General features: G+C 35.6%; 1 protein-coding gene across 1 annotated transcript in view; it reads right to left on the reverse strand.

The window, feature by feature from the left end:
- Nucleotides 1-772: 772 nt before the first annotated feature.
- Nucleotides 773-23,432, reverse strand: part of mago (mago, exon junction complex subunit) — a 50,759-nt gene continuing 28,099 nt past the window's right edge. The window contains exons 4-5 of the mRNA XM_090403598.1: nt 13,119-13,201; nt 773-1,094 (exon numbers count right to left, since the gene is read on the reverse strand). Of these exons, the coding sequence (XP_090259724.1) occupies nt 995-1,094; nt 13,119-13,201 (183 nt within the window). The 3' untranslated portion in view covers nt 773-994. The remainder of the gene's footprint in view (nt 1,095-13,118; nt 13,202-23,432) is intronic.

The following is a 23,432-nucleotide window of genomic DNA, read 5'->3' on the forward strand; positions in this document are numbered from 1 at the left end:
TACTGGATATATGGAAGACTTTAATTAGATCAATAAACACACAAGAAATGAACTTCAGTGCAAACTACAAAATGCATCTCAACAAGTAAATCATGTATCTGCGGCATGCGTATCATTTCACGCGCACTACTATTTTGTTATTGAAATAGAATTGTCAGTTAATGTTTAGCTTGTAATTTTCGTTTCTTTGCTTTCTTGATTGTACCCTGATGAAGTCAACAGCACAAGCCGGCAAAACTAGTTAGTAATTAAATTAGTTATTCACCTACACTTGACCAATATCTAAATAATAGTTAATTTTCATTAACATTTAAAAAGGTTTATGTCCTAAACAAGATTTAAACTACGTTGTTCCAGCCAAACAAAAAATGTCACAAAATCCTTTTGACTGTGCAATGTGGAAGGCAGAATGTTCCACGATGTCAACTAAATTTTGAAACACAGTTTTTACTTATGAACTAACTGATACTGATATCCATATCAATGATACATTCTGGTTATTTAAGAAACAAAGATTTTCACATCAGGAGTGGTTTTTTTTTTTTTTTTTTTTTTTGCATTAAATTTAATTTATTTGTATACTTTACTGGAAAGAATAGTCAGGAGTACAGCAATCCAGAATGTGGTATTTGCTTCAAGGATTGGCAGCCTAATTAGTTGGGTAGCATTAAAGGTATCTGATATCTTGTAAGTTAGGCTTTAAATTTTAGCTCGTCTTGCAGGGAAATTAGTGGCTTGGGGTGGGATACTAATAATAACTCATAACAAATGCTTCTATTTAATACAGAAGTTTATTAAATAAAAATATCAAAATGAGAAAAACTATTTTTTTTGTAATTCTCATTTTCACAATCACATATGAAAATGATATCTTCTGTTATCCACTTGAATCAATTAATATATGATGATGAATATGAGAGAGCAGCTGATTCAAACTCTTATGTACATAAGATTCATTATATTTCAATCCATGTGTTCATGGATTAAAAACAGACTAGATTGGCTTGATTTTGAAATGCAGACCAATGAGGGAAAAAACTAAACACTTCAAATCTTGAACCAGGTAATAAAAACAGCGAAGACCTTCAGGATCCCTAAAAAAAAAAAAAAAAAAAAAAAAAAAAAAAAAAATATATATATATATATATATATATATATATATTTACAGTATATTCAATTGTACATAATATACAAGGGTTGTTCGATAAGTCCATGCAAAATGAAGAAAACAATTTTTTTGGGACAAACATTTTTTATTTTTCAACTTAGTCTCCTCTGAGGTCTATACACTTAGTCCAATGACGCTCGAGTGATCCCATCGATATAATATGATTTGTCCAACTCTTCAAAATAGGCAGTTGTTTCAGCAATCATCACATCGTTTGATGAAAATCTCTTTCCTTCCAACCATATTTTCATGTTTGAAAACAGACAGTAGTCTGAGGAACCAAATCTGGAAAGAAAGAGAGAGAGAGAGAGACGGGGGGGACTTCGTAGCATAAATCGAACAATTTTTGGATGGCATGGTGAAAAATAATCTTTTTCGCCAAGTGTGGTTGTTTTTCCTTTATTTCATTATTTAAATGATCCAGCAAAGATGCATAATACACTCCAGTAATTGTTTTTCCCTTTTCCAAGAAGTCTATGAAGATTATGCCACAAGCATCCCAGAAGACGGTGGCCATAACCTTTCCTGCTGAAGGAACAGTTTTCGCTTTCTTTGCTGCAGATTCCCTGCTTGCAACCCATTGTTTTGACTGTTCCTTGGTCTCAGGCTGGTAGTGATGAATCCATGTTTCGTCCACTGTTACGAAACAATGCAAAAATTTATACGCGTGGATAGGCTTATGTGTTTGTCAGACATGTTGTAATAGATTTCAAGGTATGATATGAACACAGATGGATAAGAAAATAACTATTTATTAACTTAGAAGCTTCTAAGTTAATAAATAGTTATTTTCTTATCCATCTGTGTTCATATCATACCGTGAAATCTATTACAAAATGCAAAAATTCCTCTGGATTTTGTTGAAACAGCTTCAAGCTGTCCTTGCAACAGTTCACATGTTGACGCTTTTGATCCACTGTGAGCAAACGTGGCACCCATCTTGCAGATAGTTTTCTCACATGTAAATGTTCATGTAAAATATTATGTACGTGGTCATTTGAGATGCCCACAGACTTAGCAATTTCATACACCTTCACTCTTCTATCATCCATCACCATATCATGGATTTTTTCAATAATTTCTGGAGTAGTGACCTCAACAGGGTGTCCATAACATTCAGCGTCACTTGTGCTCATATGGCCACTTAGAAAGTTACTAAAACCACTTATAAACCATTTCAATAGAAGGTGCAGACTCACCATAATGTTTATCAAGCTTAGCTTTTGTTTCCTGAGCTGTTTTGCCTTTCAAAAAGTAATGTTTAATCACTACACAAAATTCTTTATCAATTTTTCACAAATCACGGTACTTGATCGATTCAAATGAATGTCAAACACAGAGTAATAGATCTATCTGACTGAAACTTAGTGTGTGATCCTCCAACAGTTGCCAGCAACTAAAATAACCTCAATACATACTGGTGGCGCCATCTCTTAGACTTTGCATGGACTTATCAAACAAGCCCGCGTAAACTTACGACTAATCGAATTCATAAAATATAACTTACAATTCTATTACCAGACAACATAAAATTTCTAAATGATGCTTTACTTATGAACTCAGCCTGCACCATAGCACATGCAAGACCACAGAAAGTTCAAAACATTTGTTTCTAGAAGCAAAAGCATTGCATGTGAAGTAAGCTATTTCCTAAATTACTGCCTTCTTTCATCATTTCTTTCACCAAAGAAATTCGTCAGCTTCATTCTTGATCAGGGAAAAGACTAACACCCTGCTTACTACAAGCTTTCATTCTCTAAAGCAGGGTTTTTGTATTATCTAATCTTTAACCTATTGGGGGGGGGGGGGCTGAAAAGTTCTGATAAACAACTAGAACAAAAATGACATTAAAGCAACTGATATAACCATAAGAAAGAACATATCTTAAAACCCTTAACTCCCATGTTTCATCAAATTGCAACAATTTGTGTTGACTTAAGGATATATAAGAAGATAGGTCAGAGGTTTTGAAGAAATTCAAAGACACAGATTTCTGGGCCGGCATTAGGTTTTTCGTGTAGCAAGAAAAGTCCTCAACTGAGATTCATCAAACTTTTAGGGAACTGTGCCTCAACATATCCAACAGTTGCCAGATTGGTGGCCAAGTTTAAAACTGAGCATCCTGAGACAACAGATGCCTCCAGGTCAGGAAGATATTCCACAGTAATCACATCTGAAAACATTGATGCAGTGCATGCCATGATCCTTGATGATAGATGAATACTAGCCAAAAACATTGCAAAGATTGGGGATATCCAGGAAACTAGATGGGATCATTATCTACCAACAGCTGGACATGCAGAAGTTCTCAGCGAAGTGGGTCCCCAAATGTTTGAATGCTGACCAAAAGAGAGAGAGCATGTGCTGTCATCTCAAGGGATTTTGGGTCATTTTGAGAAATCAGGTGGAAATTTTTTGGCCTGTATTGTGACTGCTGATGAAACATGGCTTTATTACTATGACCCAGATACCAAACAGTCAATAGATTATAGACACAAAGGTTCTCCATGGCCAAAGAAGTTCTTAACCCAAAAGTCAGCAAGAAGGTTCCTGTCATTGTCTTTTAAGAAGAAGGCCTGGACAGAGGGATGGATTCCAGATGATTGGGGTAGATTTCTCATAGTACTCATATATATAAAAGGAAATAAAAATGAATGTGAGAATTATAGAGGTATTTCCTTACTGAATGTTACTGGTAATATTTATGCAACTATACCTGAGAAACAGTTGAGAAGGTGGAAGGGAAGATTGATGAAGAACAAGTTGGATTCAGGCCAAATAGAGGCTATGTGGATCAGATTTTAACTTTATGGCAAATAGTTGAAAAATCATGGGAATATAACAAAGATCTGTATTTAAGTTTTGTAATTCTGGAAAAAGCATATGACAAGGTGTCAAGAGAAAGCTATTTAAAACACTACAGTTGTATGGTGTCAATGGGACGTTATATCAAGCAATACTTCGTCTTTCAGTTGTAAGTCAGCAGTTAGAATTGAAGGAAGTAGAGGAAGATGATTAAATGTTAAATCTGGTTAGACAAGGATGAACATTATTCCCTCTGTTATTCATTATCTATAGGGATCACATTATAAAGGAAAGTGGTATTAACTTCCCTACCAGTGAGGAGAATGAAATAGTGAGATCAAATTGCACTTCTTATCCATGTTATTCAACAGGTGTTACAAAATCGTAACACCTGTGATTCAGCTGGATGGCTATAGACGTCATGGCCAACTGGGGGGGTTAAACCAGATGTCAAAATTGGAAATGTTTATCTCAGCTCTTTCCTTTATGCAGATGATACTATTCAAACAATAAATAAATAAATCCAGTACAAATCTGCACGATTCTCTGACTAAATTGAATAACTGTTGTAATAAATTTGGTATGAAAATCAGCAATAACAAGACAATGGGATGGAATGAAAATATCAACTGCATCGTGAATGGAGAACCTATAGAACAAATAAAATATCTCGGCTACTTAAGCACAATCTTTAGTGAAAATGGTAAATTAAATATGGAAATAGACAACAGAATCAACAAAGCTGGTAGTTAGAAGGCAACTGAATAAATTTATATGGAATAAGAGAGAAATTATTCAAAACACTAAATTAGCTGTATACAAAACAATGTTCAAGCCAATTTTAACCTATGGATCCAAGAGCTGGGTTAGAAATAAAACACTTGACCAAAGACTAGAGACTGCAGATATGAGAGTCCTGAGAAAGATTAGGAGCATGAGCAGATGGCATCAATGCCAATATCATATTAAAAACAAGGATATTAGAAAGAACTTGACATTGTCAGCATCCAGGAATGCATTAATAGAGCTAATCTCAGGTGGTATTTTCACTTAAACAGAATGGAAGAGGAAAGATTAGCAAAACAACTGTTCTCTGCCACGCTTGCAGGGAAAACAAAAAGACACAGAGATAGATCAAGATATGGGTGGATTAATACAGTAAAAAGTGCCTTAGAAGACAAAAATATAAGATCTGATAATGTTGTAGTCTTGACAGGCAACAGATTGATTTTGAGGAAAATTGTAGATAGGAAGTTAGTGGTGATGTAAGTTTTTCATGTAGTACTATCATATCCTGTACACCCCTTGAGGATACATGTCAGGAATTTGATGATGTGAGATCCTACTGAAGCATATGCTTCAGTAGGATCTCATATAAGCATCTGATCATTACATGTAACTTCTTACTTATTTTGTCTTAAGCAACAGAGACTAACAAACAGTGGTAAATGTAGAATACAGGTATAAGAAATGAAACTTTTGAAGATAGTGCTCAAAAAATGGAAGAAAATCCAGAATAAGAAGTTCTGATGTATTAGGAATAGAAAATGCCAAAGTAGTAAATTTCTGCAGAACTGGCACAATACGAAAAATGAATATCTCAGAGAGAGAGACTGAATCTGTAAGAGAGATCATTAATTAATCAGACTGTCCTTTTCTGGATAGCATTGGGCAATCTCAGAATATTTTGGTGCACCATCCAAAATGTATGCGCAACATTCCATGGCTGACAGATTTGGGATTTGTGTAGAGTTAGCGGCTGCAAAAGTATTAAGAAGTGTTTTGAGCAGAAAAGTACAGTTTTGGGGTGGCTACAAAACTTATGGCTATGATATGTTTGTGCCAGGAAAGGTTGGAGGAGCAGGTCAGTCCAAGAAGAAAGATCTGGGTAGTACTAATTTGCTAAGAACTTTTAATATGCTCTCGTCTTCTCCAGGACTTCTTTATCTTCTTGTGGCCACTCTACCACAGTGTTCTTATTTTTCTATCCTTGCAGACTTCATCACCACATGCCTCCCTAGTTGAATCAATGTATGTTTCCTTCAGAGGTTGCTATTGAGACTCCAAGGTTTGGTTCTTGTTGTCAAACTTTAATTTTGTCTTCAATGATGTTTGTATAGGCAAATCTACAGTGTACCTGTAAAAGCTGATCAATTTTAATTCTTTTTAAAACTTTGTTACATATCATTTTTGTCAATGTGATATTCATTTTTATTCTACTTAGAACTAAGTAATGGTCACTTCCTCTTATAAGTTTGAAATCCTGGAAAGTTGTGTATCTATGTTTGCATATGTGCTATAGTTTAAAGGCCAATAAAAGCTTGGAGGTTATAAAGAAAAAGAAGAAATCATAACCCCAAGTCCACTAAAAATGATGTGCAAAAAAAGGGCTAAATAGTCAGTTATCCTAACTTTCTTGGGTATTTACTGCAGAATATGCCTCTTTGGTTTAACAGAGCAAATCTCACTATAAAGGAAACCCCCTTTAATCTCAACAGGTTTACTACAATAAACTCCTACTGTAAGTCATTATAAAAAAAATAATAAATAAATAATAAAAAAAAAAGATAATTGTCGAAGGCAGTTTACTGTTGTTAATCATTTATTATCTTTTTTTTTTAAACCTTTAATATACAAATATATATATACATTATCCTACACATGAGAGGTGAAGTGATGCATGAAGAAGTAATTATGATCCTTTAATAAGCGTCTTGAAAAACTAGGTTAGTCACTAAGAAAAACATTGGATATATGTTTGGATATGATATGTGTAATGACATTGACCAGTAGCTGTTCTAGTTCTTAAATTTCGTATTATTTTCTGTTTAAAACACTACTTCACTCCTGCTCGACTCCTAATGCATTATAAATCTCAAATCTATCCAAGCTTAGAATATTGTTCTCAGTTTTGGTGTGATGCACCCAAAACTTCCCTAAGAATTCTTGATTTTATATAGAAGCCAATATGTCTGTGATCCCTTTCTCTCCAGTCACCTTCCCACAGAAATGCTGTTTCTACATTATGCTTTTTTTTTTTTTTTTTTTTTTTTTTAATAGGTAGTTCCATGGGCATTACTCTGCTGATTAGATGAGAGTGAAAGACTGATAGCAGCCAATTCAGGAGAGCAATGTCCATGGAACTACTTCCATGGGCATTACTCTGCTGATTAGATGAGAGTGAAAGACTGATAGCAGCCAATTCAGGAGAGCAATGTCCATGGAACTACTTATTAAAAAAAAAAACATACTGCAGAAACACACTTCTATGGGAAAGTGACTGGAGAGAAAGAGGGATCACAGACATATTGGCTTCAATATACAATCAAGAATTCTTAGGGAGGTTTTGGGTGCAACACTCCAACACTGAGAACAATATTCTAAGGTTGGATAGATTTGATATTTATAATGCATTAGGAGTTGAGCAGGAGTGGCATTTTGAAAAAAAAAATAATACCACGTTTTTTTGATGCTGAGAAGGCTACTGATGTAATACACTGGTATCCAAAAGATAAGGATGAACTGCATTTTTACCTGTATATGAAAAATATTTTCATGACTACACCTAAATGTCAACATAAATTTCGTACACATTAAACTGCAATACTTTTTTTGGCCAAAGTTAAAAATTTCCTAAGGAAGTAAATAAGGAATTAATGTACAGAAAACTATGCAAAGAGACATTTCAGTATGGAACATGTCCACCCTGAACTGCAATACAGCTCTCAACAATGTCGTATCATACTTAGCAGCAAGTGATTCAGAAGTTCTTGAGGTCCACTCCTTCAGAGCAAGGCTCTTGTTTGTTTTCTGGAGGGGAATTTCAAGCAGCAATCATTTCCCTATTTCATCCCAAATGTGTTCTATGGGGTTGAGATCTGGGGAGCATGCTGGCCACTTGATTCAATTAATATCCTCAGTCCCCAGAAGTATCTCCACTGTTTCTGTATGATGCAGTGCATGGCACTGCCATCCATAAAAATGGCTTCTTTCCAACAGCACCACGGAACAATTGAACATGACGTCGAAGAACTTCCTTGTAATATTGTTCACCAATCAGTCCCTTTTTCCAGCACTTATAGCTTGGTGCATCCATTAAGCATAATACCTCCTCACACCATAACCCCAGAAATGCTGTATCAATTTCATTCAGGAACATTCTAGCAATGGTAAATAGTATCACTTTCATGCCAGATCAAGTTTCGTGTAGAATCGCAGGAAAGACCAAAATGACTCATCTACAATGAGTACATTGGTATCTTGTTCAATTATTATGGATACAACACTACTGAAAACATGCTCTATGATGAACTGTGGATAAAGGGATGTGGACTACTATAGGCCAACTTGTCACTGATGTCTTGCCACAGTTTGTCAAGATATCAGTGTACTTGTGCTTGAATGAAACCAACTTGCTCTGGCAATATCAGTAATTCTGTGGCTGTCAAGATTTCCAATAATTCTCTTCCCTACATGAAATCATCTAGATCAGTGCTTCCCAAACTATGGGCTGCAGCCCCCTTGGTGTGTGGGAGGGGGTTAGTTTTGTTGAGGGGACCATGCAATAATGAAAACAAATTTTAAATGTCGTAAGACTAAGTAGATATTTTTTTTTATCTTAAAAGAGACATTTAATTTTTATTATTTTTTTGTTATTTTTTATATTTTAATGGAAAAAATCACACATTGGTGCTGGTTCACAAATGCTGCTTCCTGCATATTTCAGCACTTAATGAATATTAGTAAATATATGCTTATTCATAAGTTTCATTTCAAAGGTTGATAAGAAACACAAAAAAGCTTACAAATGCAAAATTTTGTGCTCATTTAAAACGGCCAAGTTTTTTTGCACTTTAAATGAATGTTTCACTGCTAGTGTACACAGGTGAGAGTGATGCATGGGAAAGAAATATGCTTGGGGTGCAGGGCGACTGCACTGATAGCACAGATTACATGCATCAGAACTATAAACGCTGGGGATTCCCTTATTCATGTAATTCACTAATTTCATCTTGTTAGTCTGTGGTGTCCTGGGTATTGGTACATGGTGCTATTATTTGATCTGTTCAACATTAAAAATTTAACCCTGAGATGGATAAGTCGCTGATACAAAAACAATACAGCGAACAATCAGCAGCAGAAGAAGAAACAGACTCACAAACGACAGTATCTCATATATTTTATCACAACAGTCAGCATCATCTTCAGTGGCAGGCGGTAAGTGGCAAAAAATGGGATATGAAAAAATTCGAAAATACGATCCTTCTTATTTGAAATGTGAGTTTAGTACCATCATATAATGATCCAAACAAACTGATGTGTGTAATCTACTGGAAACAGTTATCAAATGATCGCATGCAACCTGGAAAACTTTGTCGCCATTTAGATACTGTTCATGGGGAACATAAGAGTAAGACAACTGAGTTTTTTTCAAAGAAATGCTGAAGAATTAAAACGACAAGCTAAATATTTTTCTAAACATACTAAATTGAATGACAAATTATCAATATCAAGTAAAAGTATCTTTCGAAATTGCTTTGTAAATTGCAAAAACAATGAAACCTCATAAAATTGGTGAAGACCTAGTGTTACCAGCAGCAATAAAAATTTGCAAAACTAATCATGGTTCCGAAATATCAGAACCTTTAAAAAAAAATTGCTGTGTCTACTGACACAATTAAAAGAAGAATAGATTGCATTGCTAATAATATCATGTCTACATTCACGAATTAAACAAAGTAATACATTTGCCATTCAACTTGATAAATTTATAGATAATACAAATGATGCTAATTTAATGGTTTTACTGTTTTGCAGAAACCTTTATGGTATAACCAAAGGAAAAGATATATTTGAAAAAGTGAATAATTTTTTTAAAGAATATGAATTTGATTGGCACAAATGCATCAGGATTTGCACTGACAGTGCCGCAGTCATGACGGGGAGAATTTCAGGTTTTGAAGCAGAAGTAAAAAAAAGTTTATCCAAATGCCTGACATGTTCATTGCCTTATCCACAGAGAAAACTTGGTATTAACCACCTTACAAATGGAAGAATTGCTGAGTAAAGTGTTATCAGAAGTTTCTACTATAGTTAATTATATAAAAAGTAATGCTACTAATACAAGACTTTTATATTTTATGACAAGAGATGGATTCCAATTATGACACTCTTTTATATCACATAGAAGAAAGGTGGTTGTCCAGCAAAAAAGTTCTAAAATGAGTTTGAATATTGAAAGATGAAGTGTGAATTTTTCTTCTTGATAAGAATCCCATATTAGCATCTCATTTTTGTGATCAAAATCTGTTGTGTTTCATTTCTTATCTGTCAGATTTTTTCGAAAAAGTTAGTGAATTGAATCTTTCTCTGCAAGGAAAAGCATTAATATATTAACACTAAACATTAATGCAAGCATTTCAAAGTAAACTTTCTGTGTGGCTACAAAGTTTTAAGAATAATAAAATGGAAATGTTTACTTCTCTTCATGAATATGTTAAAGAATATTTTTCTATCACAGAAAATAAAAGGATAATTAACCACCTCACAAATTCTATGGTTTTTTCCTAAAAATATTTTCCTAATTTGAATGAAAGAATATGATTGGATGAGAACACAATTTGCTCCTTCTCTACAATTTAGCAATCTTCCATGATCATCTTGAGAAGAACTAATTGATATGAGAGCAGATTCAACCTTCAAATCAGAATTTGTTAACAGATTTATCCGAATTTTGGATTCAACAACAAAATGAATATCCTTCATTAGCAAATGCAGCCTTAAATATGCTAATTCTTTTCACATCTACATATCTTTGTGAAGCAGCATTTTCATCGTTATTGGTAATTAAAAATAAACACAGGTCCTGCTTATCAATTGAAGCATTGGAAAGAAATCTAAGAATTGCAGTTTCAAATATTTCACCTGATATTGACTTTTTGTGTAGCAGTATTGAAACACATCCATCACATTAAATTTCTTTTTTGTTTTTAATTCTTACTTTGTTTATCACTAATCGTTTTATGTTTCATGTGCTTGTACTGCAAATGTGCAATAACAATATATCTATCTATATAAAAATATAAAATAATGTGCCATGTCAAATGGGTATGTAAGATGCTAAATATGTAATATTTATATTTGATTTTTGCAATATTCGCTGTGTATGTTTTGTATTGAATATAAATACAATAAATATAATAATATGTCTGTATTATGAATTTTTTTTTTTTTCGAGGGCCATGAAATATTCTCTTTTTTCCAAAGGGGCCTTTACATCCATGAGTTTGGGAAGCACTGATCTAGATGACGTCTTAGACATTACAAGACATCCATGTTTACTGTTCCTTCACGAAAAGAGCTTCCTTCAAACAAAATTTGCTTAGCATAGTCGTTTGACTTTTATACTGTAGAGCGCCACCATGTGTCTCCTTTGAAGATGATTTGAAAATTTGAATATGTATCTGCTTTCTACTCAAAATCATTAGTTATACAAATTGTCACAAGCTGATTCATCTAAATTTGTGATTATAATCTTCAGAAGTAGCATTCGTCCTTAGCTTTTGGACACCAATGTATATTTATGCCAGGATAAGGTGGATGTGAATGTCAGCTGAAGATGGGAAAATTGATCTTGAAAGGATATCAGATCAAAAGAGGACATAAAGCATGGGTTTTCTTGGGGAATAAAAAGACAGGAATATGTTTTATCAGCCCATGTAATTTTTTTTAAGATTGCAGCTACTTAAAGGTTTAAGCCAAAATATTAATTTCTCTCTCTATATAATATTTTTGTAATGTCATTATGCCAACTGCATAAACACATTCAAATTTTATCCATGTAAAAAAAAATAGTTAAATTCATGAATGCCATATCTAAACCTCCACCCCATACACATAACACAAATTATTACACCACAATGCACAACTGAGAATACACTTAAAATAAAAAATGTACCTGTGTTAAAAAGTGCATAAATAACACCAAATAAATAAATCTGCTAAGGCTGTTTTAGCCCTCTCTAACTTTTGGAAACTGAAGGGGGACATCAGTCTCCACTGATAAGCTGGCCTGAGCCTATCACTTATCATGCATATCATTCTTGAAAAGAATGGCTGACAAGTGCCATCATTTTGTGGTCCCTAATCCTAAAGCTACATGTATTGTTTGAAATAGTGTGGATTCCAGGGCTGATTTTTTTTTAAATTTCAGGAAGAAAAAACCTGCTTGTATGTGCCAGAGTTTGGCTAACTTGGGATCTGATCGAAAAAAAAGCTTAGAAAAGTTCCTCTAGTCAGCAATTAGGACTGAACTGGTTGCCATTCTTCAGGCAACCTACCCTTGTGAATGCACATGCCACTTCTGCTGAGCTACACAGGCTTCATTAGTAATAAACCAGAATTAGTGGTATAAAAAAGTGCCATGATCTAATCAGTTAAATCATAATGTTTATTACTATGCTGCTGCTGTTTTTTTTTTTTTAACTATCACTTCAAAATTAGTTTTGATACAGGTTGTGTAAAACTATCTTTTGAATGATACTTTTTGATGTTCTTTTAGTATTCAAGACTATATAAAATCTAAAAAAATTAGAAAATGTATGAATTGGCAAAAAAAATATTGTATTTTTTTTTTTTTCCCCCATTGGAAATGTAACTTATTTTCTTTCGAATATAACTGCCATAAATATTTCAGATAAAAAATTCTTACATTAGCAAATGGGAACCACTGGTATACTGGCATTGTGTAAAGTGTGAATGAGCCACTACTACCTCACCTACACTTTCACTTGAATAAAATACTTTTTAAAACAATCAAAATCTGAATTATCTATGTAACCTTGTAAAACTGACTAGAGATAAAGATGCTGATTCTGCAGGCTTATTACTTTTGCTGATATTGCTAAGTTTCAAAGGGCAGTCTTTTTTTTTTTGTTGAGAAAAAGAATGAATATGAATCAAGTGACTGAAAATGGACAAACTAAACATACATTAAAAAAATTATCATTGTACTGCTTATGGTAAACATCTGCAAAACTATGTCAAATGATAAAGTTTGCAGTCCAAAGTATGAGTTGTTAGGAAGTCAGATGTCATACAGGTTACTATATCTCATTTGCTTACAATAATAAACAATACAACATACTTGCTCTGATTAACATCAACTAAAGACCCAATTTTTGAGGTGGTAAATGATACGTGTTCATCTCCCATGACGATTTCCAATTCCTGGGAAAAAAAAAAAAAAAACATTAATTAAAACAGATAAAAATACGTTTATTATTATTATTATTATTATTATTGTATGGGCACCTCCAAGTCAAAAGACTCATTGCAGGAGACCCAAACTATCCACACAATTTATCATATCTCCCCTTGAATCCATTAACTGATAAAGCACTCGCAACTAATTGACAACACATTCCACTCGTTCACAACTCTCCAAGCAAAAAATCGAGTTTTCTTTAAGCATGTTTTTAAATTTTATTCCCTCCTACCAAGGTATATAAAAAAGCAATAGGACTTGATATAGTTCGCCCACCGATTTGAGGTCCCTCGAAACTACTGCGCATGTCAGAAAAAGGAGAATCCATTCAGATAATAGGGTAATCAGTCTGTCTTCTGGGAGGTAATAATAAACAAACTGAGTTTGTTTATTATTACAGGTCGGAAAATTTAGCTTTTCTTTTACGAACATTGTTGTTTTTAAAGTGTAACTATTTTGCTTGTATAACAGTTGGAAAAATGTACGTAGAGTGTTAATACGTGCAAATACTACGTTCTACATAAAACAATGTCACTTCGCTCCATGATAAGTTTCCTTTTATTCTGGGACTTTTTAAAACAAAATCCGATTTCACGAAGTATTTTCCTTAAAGTTTCTCTTTTCCAAGGAAAATTAATTTTTTCTTTAAGCACAGGAATAAATTTCGGAACAGTTGGCACTCTTTTCTCGACCACGTAAAATTCGTGAATAGCTCTTCTTATAACGTCTACATCAAAATCATTCAAAGCTACGGTTTCGATGGTTTTACTCTGGCGCTTTTTTTTTTTTTTTTAGGAGATTTAAATTTTGGCTTACCTTCACCTTTTGATTCCCTACGAATTCTTTTAACAGTCGACCCCGATACGCCCGCAATTGCACTTGCACGTTTTATGACTTGAGAAAGGGGAACAAGAAGACGGCCTTCTGACGATTCTTTTTCGCAGAATGTCAGCACATTATTCAATATTCTTTTGCAAGAGCTACTGAAATGTGTAACAATAGAACTTGTTGACTGTACTGGATCCATCATACAAATTAATAATAAAAAAATAATGCAAAAAGAGAACAACAAAAATCAAGCTAGTACTAGTACAGCGACAGACAAGAAAGCACGTGATTTCGCATGTTGGCGACCAATTCGTACATCCTTCATTTCTTTCTCCCCTTCAGCATGAATCTACTATTCTTGGCACAAATCCAACAAGGGATCTAGAAATGGTGGGCGAACTATATATCACCACATTTTAAGGGAATGTTCCAAGGAGTTAGCATCAGCTCTGGCCTACCTGTCTAACAAGTCTTGCAATAGCACAAGTCCCAAAGGAGTGGTAGGAAGGAAGGAAAATTGTTTTACTTCAAAGGTGAAACAATGCTAAGGCAACAATCTATATATATATCTGGTGTTGTAGTTAAGGTATTGGAGAGGTTGGTGAGAGATAGGATACAAAATTGGGTTGATAACAGTAGTATTCTTTGTGCTTGTAAACAATATTTGTTAAAGGGAAGTTGTGTTTTACAAACTTGCTTATGTACTATAACAAGGTGACAAATGTATTGGACAAGGGTGATTCATATACAGTGGTAGACTTAGATTTTGCAAAAGCTTTTGATAAATTGCCACATACAGCTGGTAACTAAACTGAAGCAGATGGGACTGGATGATATATTAGTGAGTTGGATAGGTAACTGGCTCTCAGACAGGTATCAGCAAGTTGCATATGAGGGTGCAGTATCCCAGAAAAGGAATGTTACTAGTGATCTCAATAGTCGTGTGTTGCAAGTGTCAGTTTTGGGAATGTTGTTATTTATGACACTGGTGATATACAACTGTTGACAGACATGGCCTTACAGGAGGACTTGAATAGATTGTATGAGCAGGCCAAAGTATGGAACTGTCAATTCAATGTTGTCAAGTGTAATTGGGATACAAAGTATACACTTGGTGGTGTGGTGAAATTCTGGAGGAAGCTAAGGAGATAAGAGACCTTGGAGTGGTGGACGAAGTTATGAAATTCAGAGGTCACATAGCATATAAGGAGTAGGTTCTAGGCATGAAGAGCAGTTAATGTGATGCCTGACATTCTGGTTAATGCAGATAACTGAATGAATGTAAAGCACGGTTTGATGGGCTTTATGTGTAACAGTGTGCGCTTCCCATAATAAGTCTTGACTCCATGGAGATCCAGTGTTAATAATAATGAAAAATTCACACTATCCATCTTTGTTTCTAAGTGAAGATTAGCAAATGCATTGTTCATTACAGCATTTTTAAAAAATTAACTGGGAACTGTTGTAATGAATAAAAAATGATGAAAATACCAATGAGATGTTTAGCTATCCGGATATGTGATTGCTTGAGTTAGAGAAAATTAAATTCCTATTAAGGTGCGATTTCCTATTTATTAGTGTGATTTAATCCTAAATTTAACCTTAAACCTTAATTCACTCCAATACTCTCAAAAGTGATGGAGAAGGTGATGAACAACCAGCTTCTTTACCACCTAGAGATCCATGAACCCTCAATAATTCTCATTTTGCAGCAGATCCTGCTGACCCCAAATACCCACCTTTGGACAGAGCCATAGCAAGATCTAGAGAATATCATATGGTTGCTCTTATATTTCTTAGGCATTTGATTAACATTGAAGTCTGGCATTCAGCCATCTTCCTAGCTACCATCATGTCTCCCTCCTATCCTTCGTGAGTGGATTACCAGCTACCTCTCTAGCCATTCACTGTCATGGTGGATGGTTCCCTCACATCTGACTATTCAATGAAGCAGCTCTCTGCACTTTTTCTCCTGTATACCAATGGTATTCTCTTACTAGCATCCAATCGTATTCAGAGCTTTGCTGATGTCAGTACCTTCCATTCCTCTTCATCATTCTATGGTCAATATCCTAAACATAGACCTTGTAGCTATTCTCAAGTGGGACGAAGATAATTTAGCAAATTTTAATGCTACAAAACATAATCCTGTCTTATTTCCCAGAAGAAAGACCATGCTTCAATAGTTATCAAAACTGAATGTCACTTTTGAAAACAATGCTCACTAACACCACATTCAGTTTTCTCTTCTTGGATTGACTTTCACACCTAGCATATCCTCACAAACAAATCATGTCCACAGCCTTTCCAGCTTCCAAAAATGCTCGGTGTTTTGCAAAATCAGAGCAAGTGTTGGGAATGTAGTGAAGCATGAGTTCAACAAATGAGTGTGAGTGGATTATTATGTAATTTATTAGGAAAGCTTCAATTGAAACAGGGTAAGCTGCATGCTAGAATCTCATTTTTAAAGAAGTGCAGACACGATAAACTAATGCCTACTTTCACTACATTAAAAGAAGTCATTAAATCACCAGGTGCTCATAAAACCTATCAAAAGTTTGCCATTCCTTTTTTGCTTAATCAGTTATGAGTTTCAAAAAAGGAACTGGCATTAAATATCAACATTTCAAAAACTGCAGTCATTAAAGCATTTGAAAAAAGTATAAATCTTGATAAAAAATATTTAACATTGTTAGAAAGATCTAAGAAAAATAGAACTAAATTACCTGCTGACAAATGGGTTGTAAACTTATCTGGCCGTTCTCTAACCTGAAGATAAGCTGACCATGCTAGCACGAGGTCATAAGTTTGCAATTTTGTCCAAACATATTCCATATTTAGATTTTATATATAAGATTGAAAAGAACACTAATCACCTGCCTGGTGTTGAAGCTAATAGACTATGTTTTGAAAGAGCCAATTATGTCCAACCATCAGAAATGAATATTCCACCATCAGAATTAAAAGACCTGAATTCCTTAAAACAAAATAATAACATAGTTATCACCTAAGCTGACAAAGGCAATACCACTGTAGTCATCATCATCGAATTCCTGACAGGTACCCTCAAAAGGGTGTACAGGATATGATAGCACTACATGAGAAAAATTTACATCATTACTAACTTCCTATCTACAATTTTCCTCCAAATCAGTCTGTTACTTGTCAAGACTCCAACATTATCAGATCGTATATTTCTATCGTCTAAGGCACTTTTGTACCATATCAATCCGCCTATATCTTGGTCTTCCTCTGGGTAGTTTTCCTGCCAACCTTGTTTTGCTAATCTTTCCTTGCCCATACCACCTGAGATTAGCTCTGCTAACAATGTCAAGTTCTTTCCTAATATCCTTGTTTTTAATATGTTGCCATTGATGCCATCTGTTCACGCCTCTAATCTTTCTCAGGACTCTCATATCTGTGGTCTCTAGTCTTTGGTAAAGTATTTTACTTCTAACCCGTTCTCAGATCCATAAGGATAGTGTTCTGGTTTGAACACTATCTTTAATACAGTTGATTTAGTGTTCTGACTAATTTCTGTCTTATTCCATATGAATTTATTCAATTGACTTCCTACAATACCAGCTTTATTGATTCTGTTGTCTATTTCCATATTTCATTTACCATCTTCACTAAAAATCAGGCCTAATTAGCTGAAATGTTTTACTTGTTCCACAGGTTCTCAACGCAGTTGATATTTTCAACGATTCTGCCTATTTTCATTGTCTTTATCTTTTTATTGCTGACCTTCATACCATATCTATTACAACAGTTATTCAATTTAGTCAAGGAATCTTGCAAACTTGTAGCACATTTATTTAGAAGTATAACACTGTCCGCATAAAGCAAAGAGCTGACATTAACATCTCCAATTCTGTTATCATTTTTAATACCACTTTCTTTCATCACGTGATCCATACAGATAATGAATAACAGAGAGAATAATGTACATCCTTGTCTGTCACCAGATTTAACATTAAACCATCTTCTGTACTTGCTTCAATTCTAACTGCTGACTTACAACTCAAATAAAGTCAAAGTATTGCTTGATATAATACCCCATTGACACCATGTAACTGTAGAGTATTGAATAGCTTCTCTCTTGGCACCTTGTCACATGCCTTTTCCAGATCGACAAAACTGAAATACAGATCTTTGTTATATTCCCATGATTTCTCAACTATTTGTCATAAAGTGAAGATCTGACTCTGACAGCCTCTATTTGGCCTGAATCCAGCTTGTTCTTCACCAAGCTTTTCTTCCACAATTCTTCTCAACCGTTTCTCAAGTATACTTGCATAAATCTTGCCAGGAACACTCAGTAGGGAAATACCTCTGTAATTCTCACATTCAGTTTTATTTCCCTTTTTATATAAGGGTACTATGAGAGCTCTACTCCAATCATCGAGAATTTGCCTCTCTGTCCAGGCCTTTTGAACTATGCAGTGCAGCCACTGTTTTATACCACCATACTTCAGCATTTCTGGTCGAATATCATCTACTCTTGCTGCCTTTCCACATTTCAAGCCTTTGGTGGCTTTTCTACTTCAAGTATGGATATGTATTCCTGACTGTGTGCCTGTTGAGTGTTTTTTACCACTGTGCTATCGCTGCTTGTTTCATTTAGCAATTTTTCGAAGCAGTTACTCCATACTTCAAGGATATCTTTTTCTCCCATTTTCATGTCACCTTTATCATCTCTAACTCCTTTTACAGCACTCTTTCCTCCATTTCTAAGCTTCTCCAACAAACATCCAGAATATTTCGCCACCTTCTTGATATTTATTTTCTATGTTCTTGCCAAAGTCCTCCCATGACTTTTGTTTAGCTAGTTTTACACACTGTTTAGCTTTCTTACATTTGTCTCTGTATTCTCTAAGAGCACAAGCTGACTTATCAGCCAGGAACTTTTGATATGCTTTCTTCTTTTTCTTCACCGCCTCTTTAACTTCCTGTGCCCACCATGGAGTTCTGGTTTTTCTATCCTTGCAGACAACCTCACCACATGCCTGTCTGGCTGAATCAATCAGGGCTTTCTTCAAGGCTTGCCACTGAATCTCCAAGGTTTGGCTCCTGTTCTCAAACTCTTTCATTTTTGCTTCAAAAATCATTGTGTATTTTAGTCTACAGTTCACATCTGAAAGTTGCTCAACTATTATTCGCTTTAAAACTTTCTTACATGTTATTCTTTTCAATATGAAATTGAAAACTCAAAACTAAATAGTGATCACTTCCAATTTCAAATCCTCTGTACACTCTGGTGTACTGCACCAGGGAGAAAACATCACAATCAACAATAGCATAGTCAATGTGACTTTTTTTATTCCTTGCCTCTTCTCTCCATGTGAATTTGTGCACATTTTTATGTTGGAATATGGTGTTAGTAATAACCAGTCCATGTCCCGAGCAGAAATCCAACAGGTATTTGCTATTATTATTAGCTTTGCTCTTTTCTCCAAATTTTCCTAAAATATTTTTGTATGTCTGACAATCATTTCCTATTCTGCTATTTATATCCCCAACAAGGACCAACGTTTCCTTCTTCATTGTGTCAGTAGCTTTTTCTAAAAGCATCAAAAAATACCTCCACTTCTACCTTAGTAGAACCTTCTGTGGGACCATAGGCACAAATAAGTCTCATTGTCCACTTCCCCATTCTGATATTTGCCCACATCGCTCTACTTGAGATTGCCTGCCATTCTACAAGATTAGCCTCGTAATTTGTGTTGAATACTATGGCTACTCCTTCTTTTCCTTGATTGTTATTGCCTGAATATAACATTTTGTGTTTATTGTTCAGAAAGATCTCACCAGTTTGCCTTTTTTGTTTCACTCACCCCTATTATGTTGATGTGGTACTTATCCAATTCCTCAGCAAGCTCCATTTCTTTATCATTCAGGCTTCGTGTTGATAGTACTGATCTTGAACTCTGGTGATGTTGAGTTGGGGTGTGCTTTCAGATTTGTTCCAGTAGCTAACTTTTCGCTGTTCGCCCTGGTTCCCAGGAGAAAACAACGGGAGCCTTGTGTAACCGGGCAACGCCCCAGCTGGCATGAAATTTTGTCATGTTGTACCATAGTTTTGTATATTGGTTTAAGCCAATAAGAATACAATTTGGTCGGCTTAATCCCAAATTGCCAGCCCATCCTCGTTCGTTCAGTATCCAGGTAGATACCCAACAGGGTGCACCATGAGAAGGTGAGGATTGGACATTAGGTCAGAAGCCCTGGTCGGTTCTCCCCATTCCTTTAAAGGCTATCTGGAGGTCTCCTCTCAGTTATACAGCTTTGACCCTTAAGCACCCCCACCACTGTAGTCTTAGATGCTAAATCATACAATCAGAAATTGAATTTACTGCTTCATGTTCACAATACATACTCCCAGCTTAATAATGATCCTACCAAAAAATCAGCTCAAAAAAATCAAGTTATTGGATGAAACAACATCCATAGATCAAGACTGAAAATATAGCATGCAAGACCTCTTAGAATATATGGTTCACCAAAATTACATGTAGACCTATTGTGGATTCTATAGGCAGTCCCATGTATAAAATATGAAGATTCCTGTCTAACCTTGTCCATCCTCTCATTGACCACTCAGCTTCTTTAATAAAAAATTCTGTACAATTTCATACAATAATAAAATACATTAAACTAGCAGATACAGACATGCTAATAAGCTTTGACATTTTCTCTCGCTTCACTAATATCCCTCACAAAGAGACAATAGAATTTTTAACCTAAAAATTTCCATCAGACAGTGGAATTATTCAAATTTGCAATCATATCAGGTTACTTCACATGGAAAGATAAAATATATAAACAAGAGGAAGGAACAGCCATAGGCTCACCCTTATCACCTAATTTAGCCAACTTTTTTCTGGAACACCTAGAAGATAGAATTTTTGCTCTTGACCCCAAACCAACAATTTGGCTACACTACGTTGACAACATCTTGTAGTTTGGAGTCACACAGAACCAGAACTCTAGTAATTTCTACAAAAAATCAAAACCCTGCATCCTCATATCAATTTCACACTAGAAAAAGAATCATCAAAAGGTATATCCTTTCTTGATGTACACATCCAGCATAAACAAGATGGATCCATTTCCACTCGTCTACTGAAAACCAATGTTTTCAGGGCATTATGTCCATAATACATCAGCTCACCATGTATCTCAAAAATATCATGTTGGAGGCTTAATGGATTTTTTACAACACTAAATCATACTAAAAAAGCACTTCGTATATATAACCGTGCCAGCCAGGCATTACTCCGCGAGCAAATCGCCTCTACACGTGCTACCCTCGCAGTGACGAACGCCGCCATTGGCTCCTTACATTCAGAGCTCTCCACCGTTCTTAACCCTGAACTTTGGTCGATTCTTTCTGGCATTTCGGAAACTTCCGCACAGAGAGAATTCCAAAAAATAAAAAATAAACACATCAAGAAATTTAGCAACCTTGTGAAAAACAAACCACAACCACAAATTCAACCTCTCCAGACAGTAATAAACCTCTCTTCCAAAAGGCTCAACGACGATGCCGTCAGCACCCTTTGCCTCGGCCATAATTTTGCCGTCGCTCCGAAGGAAGTGCCGGTGCTTGACGTAATGGTGAACATCGAACGTGGAATCGGTCGCTTACCGTCGGAGATAGCTAACAACATCAGACTTGACATAGCCAACATCCTTGCGCATTCTTCTCCGCCAAAAAGTAATTTATCATATGCCCAACGCACGGCTCTCCTGAAACTACGTAAAGAAAAAAGTATCGTCATCACCAGAGCGGATAAGGGTAATGCCACAGTCGTTCTTAATACCAGTGAATATAAGCGTAAAATGAACATTATCCTCCGCGATCGCGCTACCTACATCCCGCTAGAACACGACCCCACAAAAACACAAGTTAAGAAACTTAAAATTTTACTCAAAAAAGTATCTTCCTGGCCCTCAGATGTCACGAAAAAACAAACCTTTCCGCTCCCGTCCCCCCCGAATATACGGTTTACCAAAAATCCACAAACCCCATTCCCCACTCAGGCCTATAGTAGATGCTACCAATGCACCTTGCTATAGACTATCTAAACAGCTGGCCAACTCTCTGATCCCCCTCACCAGAAGGTCTCCTTCCTATATAAAAAACTCGACCCACTTTAAAGCCCTCACAGAAAATTTAACCTTGAAGAAGACAGACATATTGGTAAGCTTTGATATCTCCTCTTTGTTTACCAATATTCTCTTAATTGACACCTTATCTCTCTTAGAAAACGTTTTTCCCTCTGACATCTTAGATCTCTTTTCCTTTGCCATTAACTCTGGATATTTCTCGTGGAACAACAAAATCTACAAGCAGATAGAGGGAACTGCCATGGGTTCCCCCCTCTCACCCCCCCTTGCCAATTTCTATATGGAAGATTTCGAAAAACAAGCCATAGACTCAGCCCCACTCAAACCTTCTATCTGGCTAAGATATGTAGATGATGTGTTCTCTATTTGGCCTCATGGCCCAGACACGTTAGACTCCTTCCTCAGTCATCTCAATAGTCTACATCCAAGAATCCAGTTCACTATGGAAAAGGAAAAGAACAATTGTTTACCCTTCCTAGACACCTTAGTCACACGACTGCCTAATGATACACTTACCTTCACCGTATACAGAAAACCCACACACACAGGCAGATACATTCACAAACTCTCCCACCACCACCCCTCTCAACAATATGGCATTATTAAAACTCTTACCAAGAGAGCCCACAATCTTTGTTCCAGTGGAACCGCCCTCACTAATGAGCTTAACCACATACACAGCACTTTCCTCTCCAATGGCTACAGCGATCACAGTATCAAAAAAATAATCAACTCCTCCCCCATTCCCCTTCCTTCTCGTCAACAAGAATTTAAAAATGCCATCACCATACCCTACATCCGTGGCACATCTGAAAAAATAGCCAAGATACTAAAACAATACAATCTACACACAGCATATAAGTCCCACCGCAAACTGGCTACCCTTTTCCGTTCTACGAAAGATCAGCTCCCTCCTCTCTCTCTGCCTGGAGTTTACAAAGTACCCTGTTCCTGTAAGCTGGCGTACTTTGGACAGACAGGCAGATCAGCATCCATCCGTCTAGAGGAACACAAGTCTTACATCTTCAAACACAACTATGGCCATTCAGGCTTGGCTGACCATGTTTTGGACACCACCCACAGAGTATCATGGAAGAAAACCACCATGCTCCACCACAGCAAATTCAAGAAAGAGAGACTTTTCTTAGAAGCAGCAGCAGCTCTCAAAAACCAACCAAATCTCAATAAATATGGTTGCATTAAGCTTCCGAAGATTTGGGAAACACTCATCAC

Source organism: Typopeltis vanoorti, chromosome 14 (genome assembly GCF_054136105.1).
Source record: "Typopeltis vanoorti isolate ZY-2024b chromosome 14, IOZ_Tvanoo_1.0, whole genome shotgun sequence".
NCBI lineage: Eukaryota > Metazoa > Arthropoda > Arachnida > Uropygi > Thelyphonidae > Typopeltis > Typopeltis vanoorti.